At 55.0% G+C, this 23,294-nt stretch overlaps 1 protein-coding gene across 1 annotated transcript in view; it reads left to right on the top strand.

The window, feature by feature from the left end:
* The first annotated feature begins 991 nt into the window (after nt 1-991).
* EPHB2 (EPH receptor B2) overlaps nt 992-23,294 on the top strand; it is a 119,296-nt gene continuing 96,993 nt past the window's right edge. Inside the window, exons 1-2 of the mRNA XM_014546765.1 lie at nt 992-1,052; nt 3,947-4,631. Of these exons, the coding sequence (XP_014402251.1) occupies nt 996-1,052; nt 3,947-4,631 (742 nt within the window). The 5' untranslated portion in view covers nt 992-995. The remainder of the gene's footprint in view (nt 1,053-3,946; nt 4,632-23,294) is intronic.

The raw sequence follows: 23,294 nt of genomic DNA, 5'->3' as shown, positions 1-23,294 counted from the left end.
GGACTCCACAGTGCCTGGCACCCCCACCCCCCACCCCCCATCGCCAGCCCAGTGCAGAGCTGTAGCATTCGGATTGTGAAAAGGAACCCTTTTTTCAGCTCCAAAGCAGCACAATAGAACTTCCCTCCAATTTGCCATCAAAAGACGCCCTTGGCACTGGACTCCACAGTGCCTGGCACCCCCACCCCCCACCCCCCATCGCCAGCCCCCAGTGCAGAGGGACACAATGACCAAAAACACAAGCCACTGGGGGTCACGGGACACTGCTGCACCCTCCCTTGTCAGTTTGCTGGTCTGACTGGGGTCACCTCTGGCTAAATGCTTCCTCCGTTTCCCACCTTCCATCCCCAATGTCCCAGCCCTAGTTCAAGACCTTGTCACTCCCATTTTGACCTTCAGAGCAGCCTGGACACTGAGCACCCTGCCCCCACTCTCCTCACTCTAAATCCCCCAGACCCTCAAACCGGGGAGGAGGCAGGTCCCTGTGTGATCCTTACGAAGTCTCCCCCCGCCCTTCTTTGTGCCTCAGTTGCCCTATGTATAAAACGAGGTGGTTGGGCTGCACCAGGGATAGGATCTGAAATGGTGAGTGTGAGTTTCCTGGTGCGCTGTGGTGAGACGCATTGTGCAGCCATGGCGCGTGGGGATTGATTGGTGGTGTCTGCCTTGGGCACCTCGGGGAGCGTGGCCGCTAACAGGCCTCTCACCCACTCGCACTGAGCGAGGTGGCGTGAAAGATCCAGCTGTGACTCTCTAGGTCTCTCCAGCTACTCCCTCATAGCTAGTTGTATTCATGCCTCGTTTCCACGACCAGACTGTGACCTGTTCCACAGTAGGGTCTTCCCGTTCATTGTTTTCTCTTCGGGGCACCAGCACAGGGCCTGGTGCAGAATAGGCATCAGGATGTGTCTGTTGAATGGATGCTTGAAAGGGGCCAATGTAAGTCTGTTCGGTGCATTGGGTGGTGACTCCTCGCTCTCCCCACAGAAACGCTGATGGATTCAACCACAGCGACGGCGGAGCTCGGCTGGATCGTGCATCCTCCATCAGGGGTGAGTCAGTGGTCCCCAAACCCCGCCTGGTCCCCCAGGACACCTTGGGTTTTGCTGCAGGGCCTGGATGCCCCCTCACAGTCCAGCCCCTTTCCCTCCTTCAGAGCCCAGGGCCAAGCCTCTCATGGCCCCACCCACTGGGACCTCTACCATTGGTGGAGCCCCGGTTACCATGACAACATACTGGATGCATTAAGCTGTCCCATGGAATCCTCAGAAGTAGGGACTTGCACTACCCCCTTTTGCACATGAGGAGAGTGAACTGTCATTACGTCAGCACCCAGTGTGTGTCAGGTACTGTGTCAAGCACCTTTTCACACATCGTCTCCACTCCCAAGGGAAGGAACCACCTCCATTTTACAGGTGAGGAAACCGAGGCTCAGAGAGGTGTAGCCACTTGACAGGGGCCCTACAGCTAGTAAGGGGCGGGGCTCAGGTTTATATCGAATCCTCTGGGCCCCCTTTCTGGGTCCCTAGAACAAGGCTCCCGCTCCCTGAGCGCTTCACACCTTGCATTCGGTGATCTGAGCCCATGTAGTCTGCAGGCTCCCCAGGGGGAAGGTCAGGCACAAGCTCAGATTCCTCTTTCTCCGCTCACCAGCCAGCCTGGCGCTCGCATACAGGCTGTGGGGTGAGACTCCTGCAATTCTCTCCCAGCTCCGCCACTCGCCCCGGGGTGATTTGGGGCCGGTGCCGCAACCTCTCTGAACTTACGCTTCCTCATCTCTCACACGGGGATAGCAATGCCTTCCTCACAGGACTCCGTGAGCTCTTCCTGCAGAGTCGCTGGCACAGGGCTTGGCACAGAGTGGGCTCCCGGTAGCGAGCAGCTAGAATAAATGTCACCATCGTCACTGTCACCGTCATCAGTTTTAATACCGTCCCCTCCTCATCCCTCTGGTCTCTGGGGAAGGTTCTGGGCTCCCACAGCCCATCCCTTCCCTCCCCCCACCCCAGCTTCTATGCTGGGACTCAGCTGCTGCCCATGCCCAAGGCCTGCGCTCTCAATAGGCAGGGCCCCGGGTCAGGCTTCTTTCTGTGGCTCTTTCTTGTCACCAGTTTTCCATCTGCGAAAGCGGCGGGGCCCACAGCCCCACCCTGCCAGTAATGAGGCCAGGCTGGGCTGCAGGGCCCCCGGACGCAATTATTTGGGGTGTTCAGGCTGCAGGGCCTCCGCATGTTAATTAGAGAGAGGGGAGAAAGGCAGAGTGCTCTAATTAAGTGCTCTAATTAAGTTCTGAAGAAGAGCAGTGGTTGTAACAAGGGGCTGACTTTGTCACATGGTGCCACCTAAAAGGGAAAAAAAAAAATTTAAACACAATATAAGGAGCTTCAGAGCCGCCACTGAAGTAGAGGCTGGGCCAGCAGGCTCCAGCTCGGCCTTCCCCACACACGCGCGCACGCCCTGCACTGCATCGTCCCTCCCCAGGCCAGCTGCTACCGCTCCGCCCTGTGCAGACCTGGCCCAGACAATCACAGGGAGACGGGACAAAGGACGCCCACTGGAATGCGACAATTCTCCCACGCCCATGGTAGTCATATTTGGCAGTTGGGGAAATAGAGGCCCAGAGAGGGGAAGTGACTTGCCCAAGGCCACCCATCAAGTTAGCAGAGCTGGGACAAAACCCGGGGGCACTGTCGGGTCCTCGTGTCTTGAGGCAGTCTGGGCAAGCAAGTGAATGGGTCTGGGTCCGTGTGACCTGGGTCAGGGGACCTCACTGCTCTGGTCTCTACTCCCTCATCTGTAAAATGGGGATGACCACACGCACCACGTGTAAGAAACATGACAAAGAAACAAAACCCTATCAGCTCCCAGCTCCTGGGCCGACGGGGTGGGTGAGGGTATTCTGCGTGTGGGGTTCCTTGGGGTTTACCCTTGTGGGTCTATGCTGGGTAAAGCCAGCCCACCACCAAGGGGACACAAGAGAAGGGGGGCGGGGAACAGTAGCTACCCTCAGCAAGCTCTCAGGTCCACGGGAGACCAGACCAAGAGGGCTGAGGGTGCCCAGCACTTGCCAGGCAGGTGGTCCCCCGTGAATGCAGACACTGCAGCCAGACGGAGAGCCTGCTGCGAGAGGTTCCAGAAGGATGGAGGGAAGACGAGAGGGTGCATGAGGAGGGCAAAACGTGAGCGCCCAGGCTCGGCCGTGCCAGGGGCTTGGCCTTTGAGGGTCTATGAGGAGAGAGTACGGGTCCCGTGCCCTCCCAGTTCCAACCCTCCATGGCCCAACTCGGCCCCTCCAGCAGTAGGCCTGGGAACACTCCGCTGGCTGGGGGAGCCCAGGCCTGGCCCAGTGAGGATGTGGAAGCACCTGCCCCAGGCAGCACGGGTGGGAGGTCTCCCTCCAGGCACCATCTGAGCCTCTTATGGACCCTGAACAGGGTAGGGTCCTGTCTTCCCAGTCACAGGGGTAAGGGCTCTTCTTCCGTCGGATGGGGAGCCCCCAAGGGCACAGACTGTGTCTCCCTGGTCAGGCAGGGAATTTCCAATGGGCAGAATTGTCTCCCCATCAGACTGGTAGCTCCCCAAGCACAAAGCTCTGTCTGCTCTCAGTGAACCCCTGGGGAATACCAAGACCAGCGTATGTGTCCTTCCCATCAGAGAGGCCTGCCTCCCTCACAGACTGAAGAATTCCTAAGGCCAAGGCCATGTCTCCCCCTCAGTTAGGGAGTTCTGTGATGGGAGGGATCATGTCTCCATCACCAAAGTGGAAGATCCCTAAGGTAGAGTCTGTGCCTCCCCCATCAGACTAGGAGGCCCCTGATACTAGGGGTCCTGTCTATCCCCCTTCAGACTGGGGGATTCCCTAAGGTGGGGCCTGTGTCTTGCCTCTTTGGGTGTTCCCTTGGGCTCAGCCCCTACCTTCCCCACCTGACTAGCATTTCCCCCACAGTGGGAAGAGGTGAGTGGCTACGATGAGAACATGAACACGATCCGCACCTACCAGGTATGCAATGTATTTGAATCGAGCCAGAACAACTGGCTACGGACCAAGTTCATCCGGCGCCGCGGCGCCCACCGCATCCACGTGGAGATGAAGTTCTCGGTGCGGGATTGCAGCAGCATCCCCAGTGTGCCCGGCTCCTGCAAGGAGACCTTCAACCTCTATTACTATGAGGCCGACTTTGACTCGGCCACCAAGACCTTCCCCAACTGGATGGAGAATCCGTGGGTGAAGGTGGACACCATCGCGGCCGACGAGAGCTTCTCCCAGGTGGACCTGGGTGGCCGCGTCATGAAGATCAACACCGAGGTGAGGAGCTTCGGGCCCGTGTCCCGCAGCGGCTTCTACCTGGCCTTCCAGGACTATGGCGGCTGCATGTCCCTCATCGCTGTGCGCGTCTTCTACCGCAAGTGCCCCCGCATCATCCAGAACGGCGCCATCTTCCAGGAGACGCTGTCAGGGGCCGAGAGCACTTCGCTGGTGGCCGCCCGGGGCAGCTGCATCGCCAATGCTGAGGAGGTGGATGTGCCCATCAAACTCTACTGTAACGGGGACGGCGAGTGGCTGGTGCCCATCGGGCGCTGCATGTGCAAAGCGGGCTTCGAGGCCGTGGAGAATGGCACCGTCTGCCGAGGTAAGGGCCACAGCGGGACAGGTGCCCCTGCAAACGCGTGGAGTGGGTACCGGGCCTGGCAGCTGGGGAGTCAGGCTGGCAAGGGCGGTGACCTGGAGCTGACCGGGAGGCACTCTGGCAAGGCTTTCCCAATCTACATCCGTGGTGTAGCTTCTTAGACGCATTTGAACAGCATTTTTTAAAATATATTTTTATTGTTTTCAGAGAGGAGAGAGGGAGAGAGAGATAGAAACATCAATGATGAGAGAGAATCATTGATTGGCTGCCTCCTGCACATCCCTTACTGGGGATCGAGCCTGCAATCTGGGCATGTGCCCTGACCAAGAATCAAACCATGACCTCCTGGTTCATAGGTTGATGCTCAAACACTGAGCCATGCTGACAGGGCTAAACAGCATTTCTTGATGGCGGTACTTGTAGGTACTAGGGGGGGTTCGGGTGGGAGGAGGTGTTGCAAGATGATTTTAGTCTCATGAGGATGTTTCTCATTTTAATAATTATATGGATCTTATCTGATGCTAAGCGGTGCTCTATTTCTTCATATACAAAAGTGATATAGTTTCCTTCTTAAGAAAATGTATAGGTCATCACCTTTATAAGTGAACATTTATTGAGCTTCTTTTGTATCAGCCAGTATAGGCCAGGCGATGCTGAAGTGACAAAACAATAGAAGTTTATTTCTCACTCACATTCCATGTCCATCGGGGTTCAGCTTGGGATTCCTCCCTCTGGGAGCCAACCAGATGGAGGAGCCTCCGTTTGGGGTGTCACGATCACCAGGGCAAGAGGAGCAAGTGTGGCACATGGTAGACTGGTTCACCAGCTTCAGCCCGAAGTGCACTCCAGCCACAACGCAAGTCACGTGGTTACTTCCAGTGTAGAGAGATGGGAAGTACAGTCCCACTGTGGACCCGGCCTCCTGGTCACCACTTTTACTGTATGCTGGCCACCGGACATGTCTAACTCACTTAATCCTCATAAGAACCCTGTGAGGGGAAGTGCCTTTTTATTTTAAGAAATTGAGGCAGAGAGTCTTACTCTCACATAGAGAGTGGAGGAGCCAGGAGTCTGATACCCAGGTAGTGGGATTCCAAACTGCCCCTCCAAACAGATCTGGGTGCCCATACTCTGAGTGTCTATACCAGGGGTGGGCAAACTTTTTGACTCGAGGGCCACAATGGGTTCTTAAACTGGACCGGAGGGCCGGAACAAAAGCATGGATGGAGTGTTTGTGTGAACTAATATAAATTCAAAGTAAGCATCATTACATAATTTTTTTTTTAGTTTTATTCATTTCAAACGGGCCAGATCCGGCCTGCGGGCCGTAGTTTGCCCACGGCTGGTCTATACTATTTCGCTTAAGTTAATTTAAGGGAAAACATTGACAAACAATAGTACAGGTGGTGTTTGCCTGTGGCACAGTGTACAACCTTCCTGGGCTGTAAACATAGGAAGTTTGTGAGAGTCCCGCATGGTGGTTAGAGGCTGTGAAGGTGGACGGACTTAGGTTCAAAGCCCAGCCCTGGCAGCTACTAGCTGTTTGTCCTGGGCCGAGTGTGAAACCCTCTTTCATATGGGGGGTGTGAGGATTCAACAACGTAACACCTATAAAGTATTTATTACGGCTTCTAGTACACAGTCAGAGCTTAATAAATACTAACTAACTGAGATGATGTATACAAAGCCCAGCCTTCATCAAACCTTCCTTGCACCTGCTCTGTGTCGGTCCTTGTGCTAAGCATCAGGTGAGACAGAGAAGAATCTGGTGCAGGTACTCGGCCAGGTGAGCTGTGATGGTGATGGTGCAGGGATAGGAGATTTGAAGTCTATTTGCGCCTTGTCCTCTTAACTTCCCATTGGAATCGGACCCTGCAGTGCTCCAAATGCCAGACTAAGAGTTTGGACCCTATTCCAGAGGCCCTGGAGAGCCAGTGAAAGTTTAGCCTGGGGTGGTTGCCATGATTTTTGCCTCCATAAAATGCTGTCACATCCACCATCTCCACAGTCCCGCCACTCCCGCCTTCTGGGCATTTGAAAGGTCCCTGGGAGGATAAATGGAGGTACAAGAGACCGGAACAGCGGCCTGAGAGGAAGCTGTTGCCGCGAAGGCATCCACGGTGCTGGAAAGAGGAGCAGAGGAGACAAGAGATGTTTGACAGTGAATTGGATGAGATGCAGACACAGGCAGGAAAGGGAGGAGGGAGAGGAATCAAAGGGAGCAGGGAATTCCAGCTTGCAGGGAGGTGATGGTCCTGGAACAGAAATGGGGAAGTTGGGAGAAAGGCCAGTTTCTTGGGGGCAGATAACAGATCTGGGTGTCTATTCCTGAATGTGAAATTGTGCAGCCTTAGGAGATGGCAGGACCTGGGGGGATAGAATCAGTCACACATTGCTTGTTGTTTATTCACTCACCAAACCTTCCTTGCACCTGCTCTGTGTCAGGGCTTGTGCTAAGCATCAGGTAAGACAGAGAAGAATCTGGCTGGGCCCTGTCCTCCAGGAGCTCACAATTGAGACAGACTATCTATATATATAAAAAGCCTAAGCGACCAGCCGACCAGCCGACCGGCCAGTAGCTATGACACGCACTTACCACCAGGTGGCAGACACTTAGCACAGGAGCGGAAACCACAGGCATGGAAACATGGAACAGACTGATGAATCTCAGAGGGAAGAGGGGAGGAGGAAGGGTGGGAAGAGATTAACCAAAGATCTTATATGCATACTAGAGGATTCTTCCTTCCGCCGGGTCCCTCGGCCTGGCCTGCGGGGATCGGGCCAAAACTGGCTCTCCGACATCCCCCGAGGGGTCCCAGGTTGCGAGAAGGTGCAGGCCAGGCTGAGGGACCCCCCCACCGGTGCGCAAATCCGTGCACCAGGCCTCTAGTAAGTGAATAAGGGGGGCAGTGCATTAGACTTGCTTTAATAGGAACTGCTCAGGCTGCGATGGGCATAAAAAAATGAGGGAAGGCTTCACAGAGGAGGTGACATTGACACTGGGAATCTTGGGAGAGAGATATGCTGACTGGGTGGCCCAGGTCATCTGGAGGATGGATTTGCATGACAAAAGACCTGGGGACATGAATCAGCATGGCCCATTAGGGGGACAAGTAAACTGTTTGCTGTGGCTGAGACTAAGGACTCCAGGAAGGATGTAGGAAGAACTGTCACGAGAAGGGTGCCTAGAGGGGAGGTGTACTAGTTATCTATTGCTGCATAACAAGTTACCCCCAAATTTAGCAGCTTAAAACAGTAAATATTTACTACCTCACAGTTTCTAAAGGTCAGGAATCCAGTTGTGACTTAGTTGGGGGCCTGTGGCTCAGTTGCTCCTGAGGTTGTAATCAGGCTGTGGGCTTGGGGCTGCAGGTTTATCTGAAAGCTGGACTGGGGAGGGGTCTGCTTCCATTTCACTCACGTGATTGTTTGTCAGCTTCAGTTCATCACCACATGGTCCTTGCACATGTGCCGTGGCTTACCCAGAACGAGGGATCCAAAGAGAGTCTGAGAGAGTACCTAGGAGAGAAGCCACAGTCTTTTCATAAACCTCATCTTAAAAGTGACATTACTTCTGCCATAGTCACTTCATTAGAAGCGAGTCACCAAATTCAGCTCACACTCCAGGGGATTGAGTTCACTGGATGTGAATGCCAGGAGGTGGGTCATTGGGGCCATCATAGAGGTTGCCTGTCACAGGCAGCTCCTCTGAATCTGGACTTCTTGCAAGTAGTGAGGATTCAAGGTAATGCCGGGGCAGGGTGTGCACCCAGACCTGGCTCCTTCCTACTCCCCGCTTCCTCCTGGACCTACAGCCCGCCCAAGGCCCAGGCCCAGCCAGCCTCCGGGTGTGCGCAGAGGCCAGTCCGGGTGTAATTAATGAGCTCAGGGATCCAGAAGGACACCAGCTGCTGCGGTGGCCTGTGCTGCAGCCACTCAGATGTGGGGCTGCTCCCACCCAAGTCCCGCAGGCACGGGCCCCGCTGGCCAGGGATGGGCAGGAATGGTGATTACAGCTCACATCTGAGATGTTGGCAAAGTGCTTTCTCATCCTCTGGCTTAGGGATTCTCAGCCTTTGCTATGCCTCAGAATTCATTAGAAGTTTGTTAAAATGCACATTCCTGGGTCTGGTGCAGACCTCTCCCCCAGGTCTGGTTCTGTGGCTCTGAGGTGGGGCCAAGAATCAGCATTTTAAAACAAGCAGCTCTGATGCTTCTGTAACAGGACCATGAGCTCAGACACACGATGTGATACCATCTTTGCCAGGTGATGACCACAGTCCCAGCCCCCACCACCAAGGGAGCATCCACCCTAAGGGATGAGAAGGGACATTAGCCGAATCTCTGGGAGGGTGATTTAATATTTAATATTGAAGCATAATTTGATGGGAAAAATCCATTTAATATTGAAACATAATTTGATAGGAAAAATCCATTGCTTTGTTAATAGGAATTAGAGGAAATAAGGCTGGATAAAGTCTTATTGGCAGATGGGGATAGGAGTCCTTGTGGGGAGGGGCCAGAGGTAGGCATTGGTGGCTGGTGAAGGTGGCTGGTAGGATTGGTGGGAGGTCCCAGTGGACGGAGTGGTTTATAGAACTAATTGAGTCGATCGACCCAGCGTCCTGGGTGCCTACTGTGTGCAGGGCACAATGAGAAGGAGAGGGGCCTGGAGAAGCCAATCACCATTCAACAGCATGTATTGTGTACCTTCTGTGTACCATTTAGCCCTCTAACAGATACTTACCGAGTACCTCCCAGGAGCTAGGCCCATGCCCGTGCTGCGAAATACAGATGTGGACAAGACCCAGACATTCGTTGCCCTCCCAGAATTTTTAGGCTGGGTGGGCGAAAAAGGGAAGATGGTGAGGGGAAACGTTAATGAACAAATTGAATACATACTGTAATGCGTGAACGGGAGAGAAAATAGGGTGCAACAGTAGAGATCAAAAGGAAGATCCGCTTCAGTCAGGTGACTCGGGAAGACTTCTTGGAGGCCGTGTCATTTGAGCTGACGGGGCACCTGGGACAGCTGGAGGAGAGTGCCTGGGACTCAGGGTTTGGCCTCAAGGGACTGCTGGACGAGCAGAGGACCCAGACACATGGGGAAAAGGGCAGAGCACAACCCTCCCAGAAAAGAGCTCCATCCAGGCAAAGTGCTTTGAGAACGTGAGGAAGAAGGCATCTTTTCTGATGGGGGGATCTAGGGTGGCTTCAAGGAGGAGGTGGTATTTGGATTGGGCCTTGAAGAGTAAGTAGGAGTTGGATGGGTGAAAGGAGAATTGTTGGTCGAGGAACCGAATGGATAAAGGCCCTGAGGTGTGACAAGATAGAGCATGTTTGGTGGGTGCTGTGTGACTTCCTGGGTGCAGGGGCTAGGGCACCCCTTTCCCCTATTCATCCATCTATTCACTGTCTATTGAGTGTTCAGCCTGGGCCTGCGCTGGGTATACAGCTGCCGGGGAGGGGTTCCTGGGACTTCCTTCAAAAGAGCTCTGCCCCTTCCCCTGTTCCAGTCCCCGACCTCCTCAGGATCACGGTCCCCGAAGGGGCTTGCCACCAGGGGTTCTGCCGGGGGTGGCAGGAGGGTGGCCCTGGAGTTCCTTCTCGCAGCAGCTGTTCCCACCCAAACCTGTTTGCCTACCTCTTTCCAGATATTTACGGGTTTGATTGTGAATGTGTCCCTGCCTCAGTTTCTCCAAGTTTGTCTTCGCATCCTTATATCCCTTGGTCTCTCCTTTCCTCCCTGCGCCCCTACTTGCCCCTGCCCATCGGGAGCCCCGGCCTGGCCACTCTGTTGGGGGCCCTGCCTCCTGTCTCCCAATGGCAGCCCCGCATCTATAATGAACTAGAGGCAGTTCCACTGTGAGCATGATTCACGGCTGTGATGCCATGGGGAGTAATGGGGTTTTTAATAGTTTGGACTGGGAGGGGGGCATTGAGCCAGTGGAGGGGGGTGGGCAGGGGTGAGGGAAGGTGCACACACATGTGGATCTTCTGGCTCCAGCGCAGACTTCCCAGCTCCCAGCTGCTGGGCTTCTCCCAGCCTCTCCCTCTCCTCCTCCCTGCCCTGCTTGGCAGCCCCAGCCTTACTCTCTCCCCGACCCACGGCCTCTCCTTGACCTGGGCCTTGCGAACCTGGTTTCCACCCCCCAGCTCTGCCTTTGGCTCGCTGTGTGACCTTGGGCAAGCACTGGCCCTCCCGCTGCCTTCGTTTTCTCATCTGTGAAACAGGATAGACAGAAGGGCTGCGGTGCAGAGTAAATGAGAAAATACCTAGAGAAGTGCTGTAAAAACAAGAATGAGGACCTTGATCAACATTGTCTTTTGCCTGCAAATGTTTCTTTTTCCCTGATGAGCTTTTCATTTTGAGGAAAAAATAACTTTCCCTTATCACAATGCAGGTTATTTGTAGAATCTTTAGAAATTACTGATCACCAAAAAGGAGAAAGTCTAAATCACATTAAAGTCTGATAAAAACCACTGTTAACGGACTGGTATAGACCCTTCTAGGCGCATTTATGTGCATTTATACATATTGACCTTTTTGTAAGAGGAAAAATGGATTCCTGCTAAAAATACGTAAGGATTTTTCAACTTATTAATATTTTATGGACATTTTTCATGTCATGTTAGATCTACAGTATCATTTGGGGAGGCTCTTAGAATTCCACAGTGTAGTGCACCGTAACTTACCAGTCCTCTCTGTTCGACATGAACCTTGCTTTGCAGTTTTTTCCATCTTAACTATCTGGGATGGTTAGCTGGTCTGGGCGTCCTTGTCCCTCTGTCTTTTTGCACTGCTGCTGGTATTTGCGTAGGATGTTTCTCCGGGTGTGGAATTGTGGGGTCAAAGGATACGTACTCTTTTAGCGCTCTTGACACACATTGCCAGATGAGCTGCAGAAAGCCTGGGCTGCATCACCCTCCTGGCAGCGGGCTTCCAGCGGGCCTGTTCCCCTGCCTGCTCACCAGCAAGGGACAGTATGCCTGTGGCTTTATTTTCTCGTTTTCTCCCAGAATCCTTGCTTCCTCAGCCAAGGGATGGGGGGACCAGGGGTCCTCTCTGGGCCCTCAGGGCAGCCTCCTTCCCACCCTGTTCTCAGCTTCAGCCCTTCCCACCTAGAGGCTGGACCCGTGGCCCAGATGTGTCTGGCAAGTCTGTGGGGGTGGGGTGCGGCCAGCCTCGGGGTGAGGAGGAGGGAGCCAGCCAGCTGGCAGGGCCTGCACTGGCTGGGGAAAGGGTGTGAAGGGTGGAATGCTGGATGGGAGGAGAGGCCCAGACCCCTCCCACAGAAAGTTCTGCTGCTTGTCTTCCAGGGCAGGGTGGAGAGGCCCAGCTGGGGGAGGAGAAGGGGTGATGACGCTCCCTCCAGACCCCCAGGCTCGGGCCAGGGCTGAGACCACACAGGCTAGCCTTTGGGGAAGGGGGTTGGGTGGGGACCCTGGCCAGTGCACTCAGCTTTTCAGGTCTTTGCTCTTAAAAATTGGAAGTACCCCCCCTCCTTTCCCCTTTCCTAGATTCTCTCAAAGAATCTGTTCTTGTTCACAGTTATCCATCCATCTGTCCCTCCATTGGTCCTCCTGTCTGTCCACCCAGCCAGCAGACATTCACTGAGCAGCAGCTTCTGCTTTTTGCTCCTTGGAGTGGTTGGTGATGGCTTCGTAGAGGACCAGGAAGCTAACACACATTGAGTGCCCGTCCTGTGCCAGGCGCTGTGCCAGGGAATCGGGTCCTTGGAAAGATCAGTCATGGCCTCTGCCCTGAAGGACCACCCAGTCTAGAGATGTTGACAGATGTTGACAGTGAAGGTGGACAGAGGCACCCATCCCATCCAGGGGCGTGTCAGCCAGGACCGCAGTGGTCACTTGTAGGCTTCCAGGAAAGGGGGCTGTTCAAGTGGAAGCTGAGTGAGAAGCGGGAGTTAGGCAGGAGAGGAGGAGGTGCAAAGGCCCAGGGCAGCCAGGGTGGGTGCTCCTGGGAAGGGTGGGGGAATTACTGCCGCCCTCTCTCTTGGAGTCAGCTAATTGAGGGCTCTGAATACCAAAACATGGGTGATTCTTCTTCTCTGGTCTTCATATTCCCTCAGGAGTCTCAGCAGGAGATAATTTTGGCTCTAGATCCTCATCACAGCTCCTTCATTTTTCACTCAAACAACACTCCCAGGCATCTACTGTGCACCACCCGTCCCTGGGCCAGATGTGGGAGCTGCAGAGATGAGGGAAAGCCTTCTTGCCTTCATGGAGCTCCCAGGCTGGGGTGGGAGAGACAGCTCTATCCATAGCCTTGGGCCCTTAGGAGGGAGATGAGGGAGAGCTGGGGCTTCTGGAGGAGGAGCCATTTCCCCAGGGCGTTGGAGGATGGGAGAAACTGAGAGCAGGAATTCGTTCAGAAAAAAAGATGGTCACAAATGAAACAGATTTTTAAAAAATATTTCCATTGATTTTTAGAGAGAGAGGAAGGGAGAGGTAGACAGAGAGAGAAACATCAATGTGAGAGAGAATCATTGATTGGCCGCCTCCTGCACGCCCCCTACCCAGAGCCCACAACTGGGCATGTGCCCTAACCGGCAGTCAAACCCGCAACCTTTCAGGGTACAGGACGACACCCAACCAACTGAGCCGTACTGGCTAGGGCAAAACTGATTTCCTTTAAACCCTGGCCTGTTGCTGACCCCCAGACAAAATACAGCCATCTGGGGGCAGGGGTGGAGGAGACGTGTTCTTGGCGGAGGCAGAAGAGTGGAGGGGCCACAGGGCTCTAGTTCCAGGCTGTCAAAGGGCCGAGTGAGGCAGAGGCTGAAAGAAAGCCTGAGAGGCTTGCGAAGGGCCAGGGCTGGGGGCGAGAGGGACCTCCTGTGCCCAATCCCGTGTTATGTGCTCTGCTCCATGACCTCATTGAACCTTCTGCTGTTATGATTAGCTGCATTTCACAAACGATGAGACTGAGGTCCAGAGAGGGTCAGCAAGCTTCCCAAAGCCACACAGTGAAGGTGAGTAGCAGAGGCAGAAGGTGCCCCTGGCTTCCTCCAACTTGCTGGGACAGCTGTCTAACCAGGAGCGGGCTGGAGCCTGAGTGGACTGTGCCCCGCCCGCCGCCTGGATTACCGAGGCGCCCCTGAGAGGGTGGACAGGAAGAGTCTGGCAGATAACCAGCGAGGGGCTCACCAGCGGGACGGTGGGACTTCAAAGGAAGGGGGCCACCCAGGGGGCAACCACAGGGATGGCCGAGGAGAGGAGAGAGGCCTGCGGCTGAGCCTTGAAGGATGAATTGCTTTCATATCGGGGGATGTTCGGCAGGATGGAGAGGGTCCCAGAGCAAAGGCTCCGCAGTGGGGAAGTCCCTCCTTGTGCTCAGGGGACACAGACCTCGGGAAGGAGGCCCACCCATCCCTGGCTGACCTCTGGCCAGAGAGAAGGGTCCCCCACCCCCACACGGCATTTACCTGTGCTCAGCTCATGCTCCCTTTGCACAGTAACCCTGTCAGTTTAGGAAACAGACTGGGGGCCATGGCGACACCCCTTGTGGGTGTCCAAGGCAGGTGTGTGCTCTCACGCCCCCACTTCTGATTTCTTCTGCTCCTTGGAGGGGTCGGAAAGGCTCTGTGGCAGGAACTCAGTACTCATGGACCAGGCGGCTTCTCACTCCGGGTCTCAGTGGCTCTCAGTCACCTCCGGGGTTAGGTATCATCGCTCCCATTTTATAAAAGAGGAAGCAGAAGCTCAGAGAGGGTAAGCAGCTTGTCCCACGTGACACAGGAAGGGGTGGGATTTGAACTCAGGCCCTCTGACTTCGCAGCCCCTGCACTGTCCTCTCTCAGCCCCAGCCTGGCCTCAGACCCCGAGCGCAGCAGGCCGAGGGCCGCAGGTTGGCTCCGGAGCCCTCTGGCAGGACTATAAACAGCTGGGGAGGTTCCCCTCCCTCCAGCTGCTGCCTTTTCATCTGGCTGGGCCTCGGGATCTGGCAGAGAGGCCCGTTTAATGAGGAAGTTTATGCATTTAACAGTTTAAGCCTTTCTAAGCCCGTGGTACAACAGGATTTGGGAGCCGTTAACAATTCTGTGTGGTTAAGAGATTTTCATTGCTCTGCGGCAGCTGGCTCAGTCCCCACAGGCCCCACTCTGGGCTCCACCCACCCTGCTGGGGCACCCCCTTCCTGGGGCCCTTTGTCTTCAGCCCCCATCCTGCTGCTTCTCTCCGTTCCCCCTCCTCCAGCCTCCAGGTATGAACTTTAACCTCAGAGGAGGAACTGAGGCCCAGAGAGGGAGAGGGAGCTGCCCATGGCCACACAGCGGCCAAGAGGATTGTACTGAGACCTGTCCGGCAAAGCCTGAGTTCCCCCACCCACACTGCCTTCCTTGGGGAGGAGGGAGGAAGGACGTTCTATGGTTAATTCTTCACTGGCAGAATTGACAAAGCCCCTCTAAAACCAACCCCTGATCCCTGCTTTGGGGCAGGGAAGGGCGGGGTGACTTCCCCGGGTTCATTCACCTTGTCAGGTACAGAGCTGACATCAGACCTCGGGCCTCCTGAAGCCCTAATGAGAATTCTGCACGTTACATATACCATACTGTTTTTGTTTTGTTTGCATAGCTCGGGGTGGAAATGCCATTTGTAATGATAATGTCTTACATATGTACAGTGTTTATTTACTCACACCCTGCCTCGTTCCAGAAACGCTCAGGGGCTGCATTTGTATAGCTTTGGGCTCACCCTGTGAGGTACTTTGATCTGAAGGATGCCCACACAAGCGAAGATTGTTATCGACATTTTAGAGACAAGGAGAGTGAAGCTGAGAGAGGACCTGATTTCCCAGGGCCCCCGTGGACGTCAGGGCAGAGCCGGGACTGGAACCCGGTGCTCCGGCCTCTGAGGCCTGGGCTCTCGGTGGGGCCCCTGGTCATCTCTGAGATGACCGCTCTCCCCCCTCTGCCTCCACCTCCGCAGGGATGAAGCTCGCCATCCCCTTGAGAGTCCATCCTGGGTGGGAAGGGATGGGCTGCCCCGGGAAGGAGGTCCTCACAGCAGAGAATGCAGGGTTTGTGTGAAGGGGAGTGCTGTGTGGGTGGGTTTGGCGGGATATGAACCAGCCCCTGACAACCACATAGATGAAGTGGCTGGGGGAGGAGGGGGAGGGCAGCGGTCCCCCTGAGGAGTGAGCTGGCTTTGGGACCCCACCCTGTTTGGTATCTCGGGCCCTTTGCTCTTTCTCCAGGCCTTCCAGTCTCTCCACGGAGCCCCGTGGAGGTTGGATGACTGTTGTTTTAATCACAGGGATTTGTTTCCTGATCATGGCAACCCAACCAACCCGTAGGCCAAAGTGAGAGCCAAAGTGCACAGTCACTCCTATTTCACTGGCTCCCAGACATAGCACGTGAGTTTAGTCTCTTATCCTCTCTGTACCCCCTACCTGAGGCTACTGATCGCCAACGTCACAGTTATGGAAACTGAGGCCCAAAGGCGATAGATGAAGTGGCTTATCTGGGGACCCAGCCCTCAGTCAGGGTCCTGCCCCAACCCCCTGCATCTTCCTCTGGACTTCACTTGTGAATAGCAGAGCCAGCCTGGGAGGAAGGGGCAGGTGGGCTGCGTGCTCACTGGGCACCTGGTTTTATGCCCTAGACTTGGTGTGTAATAGTTTCCGGAATCCTTACAATCCCCAAAAGTTGGTTATGGCTATTATTCTCATGTTATAAAAGGGAAAGTAGAGGTTCAGAGAGGTTAAGTAACCAGCCCAAGATCACACAGCTAAGGGATGGTGGAGCCAGAAATGAAAGCCCAGACCTGCCCTCTTCCCTCTGGAATATTTGTGCAGTGTTTCATCGTTAGGAAAACTTTTTTTCAGCCCAGCTGAAGTAGCTCAGTTGATTGAGCATAGTCCCATGCAACAAAAGGTCACTGGTTCGATTCCGGTCAGGGCACATGCCGGGTTGCAGGCTTGATCCTCAGCCAATCGCAGTTTCTCTCTCTCCCTCTCCTTTCCTCTCTCTCTAAAATCAATAAAAACATATTTTTAAAAATGTGTCTTTCACAATCCTTATCTCACTCCTCAACAACCTAGGACAGTGGTCGGCAAACTGCGGCTCGCGAGCCACATGCAGCTCTTTGGCCCCTTGAGTGTGGCTCTTCCTAAGCCTTAGGAGTACCCTAATTAAGTTAATAACAATGTACCTACCTATATAGTTTAAGTTTAAAAAATTTGGCTCCCAAAAGAAATTTCAGTCGTTGTACTGTTGATATTTGGCTCTGTTGACTAATGAGTTTGCCGACCACTGCCCTCGGACATACCTGGAGTATTACCCCCATTCCTCAGATGTGGAAGTTGAGGCTCAGCGAGATGAAGTGAGCTGCTCCAGGCTCACCACCAGGAGGTCAGAGCTGGGATTAGAACTGGGTCACTAGGTTGGTTTGATTCTGACACCCCGGCCCTGACCCTCCTGGTCCCCTTGCTGCTGATTCCTGTTCCAGGATTTCTCAAATCATTCCTAACAGGCCTCTGCCCATCACTCCACTAAAACTGCTTATAATCAAGGCCACCAGTGATGGCACATCACCAACCCACTGGTCACTTCCCAGGCTTCTGACAAAGTGACCACTGCATCTTCCGGGACAGTACTCCCTGGTGTCCCTGCTGCCTCTCGGGGTGCTCTGTGGCCTCTCAGGGTTCCTGCTCATCTCCCTCTTCTCCACCTCAGCGGACCCGGTGCTGAGTCCTTGGCCTCCTCTCTCTCTCTGGACAGTTCGGTGCAGGCCCATGGCTTCACGTGCCACTCTGGGCTTATCTCCAGACCAGACCTCTTCTCTGAAGTCCAGACTCACATAACCCGCCTCCTACTGGACATGTCTGCCCTGCTTCCCTCCTGCCCCCTACAGTCTGGTCTCTACCCTGCAGCCAGCGGTCCCTCTAAAACAGTGGTTCTCAACCTTCGCGCGACCCTTTAATACAGTTCCTCATGTTGTGGTGACCCCCAATTTCATTGTTACAAATTGAACATAATTAAAGCATAGTGATTAATCACAAAAACAATATGTAATTATATATGTGTTTTCCTATGGTCTTAGGCGACCCTGTGAAAGGGTCGTTCGACCCCCAAAGGGGTCGCGACCCACAGGTTGAGAACCGCTGGCATAGAAGGAGGGTCCTTATTGTTGATACTCAGTGTCTCCTGGAAGATCTCAAATCCTCCTTGGAGCTGGGGCTCAGAAAGCATCTTTCAGTCTTACCCATGTTTTACCAAACGTAGTTTCAGCCCCGGCTCCCTTGCCTGCGCTGGCCTGACAGCGTGTGCCCTCCCTGCACAGATGCGGCTCTTTGGCCCCTTGAGTGTGGCTCTTCCACAAAATACCGACTTCTGCGCATGGGCCACGAAGTTTCAATCGCACTGTACGTGCGCCCCCGCATGTGGTATTTTGTGGAAGAGCCACACTCAAGGGGCCAAAGAGCCGCATGTGGCTCGTGAGCCGCAGTCTGGGCCATTTCTCTCCCCAGGAGCTTGTGGGAGCCCACCGTGTGCCCGGGTCTGTGCAGAGCTGGAGGAGAGGGAAGGAGGCAGCCGCGTGCTGAGTCTCCTGGTTTCGGGTTCAGAGCCCGGCTCGCTGCCTGACTTACTCTGTTGGGTCCTTTCTCTGAGCCTCAGTTTCCTCATTGTTAAATGGGGCCAGCAGTCCCAGCTTCAGAGGGTTTGGGGGAGGCTCAGGGGAGTTCGGAGAGCTCAGAAGCAGGAGGAGACGATGGGAGGGGAGGGGTGCTCCCGATCCAGGAAGGACTGTTTCTCCAGGGTGGGGGCACCAGCCCAGTGCCCTGCAGAGCTGGAGAGCTGGCCCGTGTGGCCTGGGCACACAGCAGGTATCTAATATGTGCTTGTGGAATGGCACTGTTTTAACCAGACAAGGTGCTTTTATTGAGCAGCACAGGAGCCACTCAGAGTCAGGGTGCCTGGGTCCAAATTTGGGCTCTGCACCCCTTTGCCCTGGGACCCTGGCAGAGGACCTCCCCGCCACACCCACAGCTGGAACTCAGTGTCACCATCTGTATTGACCGTTATGCACTAACAGCCTCTATTGCTATTCTGACGCGTCCTCACAGGCCCTCTTGTGAGGCCAGTAGGCAGTTATGACCATCTGGCATGAGAGTAAGGACCCCATGTTGCCTGCCACACCCCATTCGCCCCAAGGCAGGAAGGTTTAGTGAGATAAGTAAGAACTGGCCACTTACGTTCAAATATTGGTTCTGACCTTTACTACCTACGTGACCCTGAATAGGTGACTCACTTCCAGAAGCCTTGATTTTCCTCATCTGTAAAATGGGTGTAATAATAAATGGAATGTGAGGACTCAATGAGATAATGAAAGTAAAGAGTTGGCACAGCACCCAGCACGTGGCGTGTGTCAGTGCTATTTGTAACCTGGAAATTGCTACCTAAATATTCAGTGTTGTTACCCTCCCCTTTTGCAGATGAAGAAAAAGTTCAGAGAGAGCAAGTGGCTTGCTCCAGGCCCCATAACCCCCGTTGTCTGGTAGAGCCTGAGCAGAGGACTGGGTGGGGTTTGGGGCCAGTCAGAGCTATTTCCCACTTCTGACCCTGTGTCCCCAGCAAAATCAGGCCTTCATGTTACCCTGGCTTCTTCCAGGAAATCAGAGTCAAGTTTCCTCTCTTAAAGGCGTCACCATCTGATTAGCAACATTTTAAAGACCTAAGAGTGGTCGCTGGCCTTTTTGCGCTGCCTGGGCAGGCTGTGCAGCTTTGGGAGCCCCACATCCGTATCCCTGGCAACCCGGGCCCTGGGCTGCCCTCCCCCCACACCCTGCTGTCAGAGCTGTCTATCTGTAGGAGCTCCCTGGAGGCCCAGAGGGATGTGCATGCACACGTGTGCTCGGTCAGCGCAGAGCATCCCCAGCACGCATGCGTGTGTATGTGCGCTGGCCCCACTAGGACTGAGAGTGCGAGCTGGGCCTGCTGGGAGTGTGTTTGTGTGCCTGTATGTGCACAGGTGTGCCCACTGACCCAGCATCGTGAGTGCGGTTGAGGTATCTCTGGATATATGAGCCTGCCCATACATTTCAGGGTAGGGCGTGCACCTGCCCTCGCCCATGCAGGTCACCCTGGAGCCTGCTGCAAGTCATTACTGTCCCTGTATTTGTGTGCTCCTGTGTTTGTCTGACGTGTCCCAGCACACGTGTGTGCAGGGAGAAGCATACTCATGCATGTAGTGGATCAGTTGGACCAGTACCTATAAAGGAACACATGTTTCATACCAAACAAGTACATCCATCCTTGGGGGGGGGGGCGGTCAGTCTATGTTCTTGGGTACACGTGTCCTGGGTCACGTAGGGGTGTGTGTGCCTATGTGTGTATTCCTGCCCCACAAGGAGATCAGCCAGAGTATATATATTCGTGGTATGCGTGTATATTGTATCGAGCCATCTGGACATGCACTTGCAAATGGGTATTTATGAGCATGCGTGTGCACACGCATGCACTGGATCAACTAGTGGAGTGTGTGTTTGTGTGTGTGATACACACGTATGCGCACACACACTCTCTGGGGGGCAGGATGTCAGGGCATTGATTTTCTGTTTCTTCGAAATTCCCTTTGAGCTCCTCTTTGCGTCTCTTTCATGAACCAAAGTCAGCGATTCCAACGTTCTTCGGGCAAACCGGCCCAGTTTACAGCGAGGCCCCGCCCCGCCCACCTCCCCTGCCGGCTGTGTGCACAGCACGCACACACAAGTCTGCTCATTATTCACCAGAAAGTACGGGGGGCCCTGGAGGGGGGCGGTGGGGGCACTGGGCTGTGGTCGGGTTGCTCCGCTGTTTTCTATTCCTGTGGCCTTGGGCATTGCCCTTCACTCCTCAAGCCTGTGGTTTCTGGTCTGCCCAAGAGGACAGGGTGGTGAAGATGTGATGGCGAAGCCCCGCCCGGGCCGGGGATTGGCATTCCTCGCACATCTGTCCGAGTGTTACATTTATGCAGCGCTTTTGCCTCCTTCCTGGGGAGAGAGGCTTCTGTCTACACAAAATCCAGAGCACGGTCGGCCGTGGACAGGCCCGCAGAGAGCTGACCTCCTTCCTGGGGAGAGAGGCTTCTGTCTACACAAAACCCAGAGCATGGACAGGCCTGCATAGAGCTATGATGCTTCTAGAAGGAAGGAGCTGTGGGCAGTGTGGGCCTGCTGGTCACACACACACACACACACACACACACACACACACGAGCTGTGCATCCCTATTGTGCACTGGACCTGTGCTCTAAGCACTTGGCCAACCTCACCTCATCTCGTCCCGGTCACTGCCCTCTGTGGCACTGGTATTATCCTCGTCCCACAGAGGAGGAAACTGAGGCCAGGTACCACAGGAACTTCTCAGAGGGGGCAGCAGGTGGCAAGCCAGGATCCGGACTGTGGGCCGACTGACTCCTGAGCCTTCCCGCCGCGTTTCAGGAATGCCTCCCAGAGCAGGGGGCAGTCAGAGGCCAGGCCCTGCAGGATGCCCAGGCCCCACAGGGGGCAGGATGGCATGTAAGCAGAGGTGGGGAAGCACCAGGCTGGAGGAAGCAGGCCCGTCAGCCTCTGCCGCCTGCTCGGGCTCTCCCTGCCCCTTCCCCCTCCCGATGGGCAGCCCTTCACCAGGGTCCCCTCCCACCCCTCACGCTGCAGGCTTTGTGGCCGGGGAAGAATGCCTCCCTTTATCTGTGGATGCCCCTTCCCTTTGATTCTCCTCTCCTCAGCGTTTCTGCTGACCTCTGCGTGTTGGGAATCCAATTAGAGGAGCGGACCGAGAGAATGACAGCCGCTCCGAATCCCGCCTCAGCCCCTCCGAGCACGCCTGGTGGAGTGTGGGCCGTGCGGGCCTGCTTGTCATGCCGGGCCCTGCACTGGGCTTTGTGGGGATTAGCTGACTGGGTTGGGGGGCGGGGAGGCACGCTGCAGATGGGACCAGAAGTGATGCTGGTGAATGTCACATCCCAGGGGAGAGTAGAGCCCTCCATCCCCCAGAATCCAGCTTGGGGAAAAGGGTAGGGGGGTGGGAGGCCTTGCTGGCCTTAGCAAGAACTGGGCCACCCCAGCCTCTAGGGGTGCCTGGGACATGATGGCCCGGTGGTGGTATTTTGTTCCCCATTGAGGCTTGGAGTGTCAAGGCCCAAAGCTAGACTGCAGCAGAGGTGGCAGCCAGACTCGTGTCTGCCTGCCGCGGGGGAGTACCAGCATTTCCACCGAGGAGGGGCTCGGGCTATTGTCTTGAAACTTCATTTGCCAAATGGTTTACGTAGGATGGACACAGGCCTCTAAGGAATGGGGAGGGGGCGGGCCCTAAGAGATCGTGTCTAGAGAACCACCCACCACTAGCCACTCCTTGGAATTGGCATCAGGCTAAGGCGAAGACCATGCCCTTCCCCACCCACCACCACAAAGTCACCCTCCTGGCTTACAGCTGAGGAAACGGGGGCTCTCAGACATGTCAGGCCAGTTCTCTGCACAGCTGGGATGCTCATTCCCTTCCCCTGCCTCCCAGATCACCCTGACCCCACTCCCTACCTCCCGAGTGAAGAGAGTCCCCGAAGCTCCCACAGGCGGGGGTAGGATCTGAGGAAGTGGGTTTTTGGCCCTTGGGAATAGCAGCAGCCTCTTCCCATCCCCAGGAGCACAAGGCAGAAGAGGGTCTGACTCTCAGCCCCTGGACCAGCCCCTCCGGAGACAGCTGGAGCCTCCTGCCAGCCAGGCCTGTCGCTGGGCCTGAGCAGAGGGGTACCTGAAGCGGCCTCTGCCACCAGGAGCTCACGGTGGAGAGAGACAAGGAGACCCTGCTGCGCAGAGGGTGTGGGTGTGAAGGGGGCAGCTGAGGACTGGCTGTGAGGACCCATAGGGGGACTGGGAGATGGGGTTAGGACCACATCCCAGGCCGAATTGATAGCCTTCGGACGCTCAGCATCTTTAGTATGAATCCCCACAGGAGTGGGATGAGTTGCAAGGTGGTCCGTGGCCAATACTGGTGGTTAGGAGGCCACCGTGCCTGAGAATGCACGTTAGAGACCCAGCATTTCTCTGGCCCAGACAGGATGTCCTCGAATCCCACACCAAGCCCGGCGAGCAGGAACCGCCACCCAGTTGACCAGTGAGAAATGGTTCAGAGAGGCAAAGGGGCTTGCCCAGGCCACAGAGCATGTTCGTTTATGGAACCAGCATTGAGACTCAGGACCCCGTAGATCCTGCCACCTCTCCGGACTGCCACCGCCAGGGCCCAATAGTTTATTATGTTTGTGGTTTGGGTACACCTGTCCCAGCATGGTACCTGGCACATAGTAGGTGCTCAATGGATGAGTGGTGGGTGGGTGGGTGGATGGATGGATGGATGGATGGAGAAAACCTTAGCTGGTGCCTTTAAAAAATAATAATAATGAAGTGGCACCAACCCCCAGCCTGCCAGTGAAGGCCATATTAAGTAGGAATTAATCTTTCAGCTCATTTCTCGAGCATACAAATGGGAAGGGAGAAAAAAAAAAGATACCCCAGTTTGCTTCCCATACCTGCCTGGGCCTGAAAACACACACTCACACCCTGACACACACACACACACACTCTCTCACACCCTCCCTCACAGCTGGTGCCTCAGGCTGGGACAGCTCACATGACAACCCCCTCTAGGGACCCCTCATCACCCCAGCCCT

Source organism: Myotis brandtii, unplaced genomic scaffold, assembly GCF_000412655.1.
Source record: "Myotis brandtii unplaced genomic scaffold, ASM41265v1 scaffold456, whole genome shotgun sequence".
NCBI lineage: Eukaryota > Metazoa > Chordata > Mammalia > Chiroptera > Vespertilionidae > Myotis > Myotis brandtii.
The sequence above is the reverse complement of the archived record's forward strand: the minus strand, read 5'-3'. Positions and strand labels throughout refer to the sequence as shown.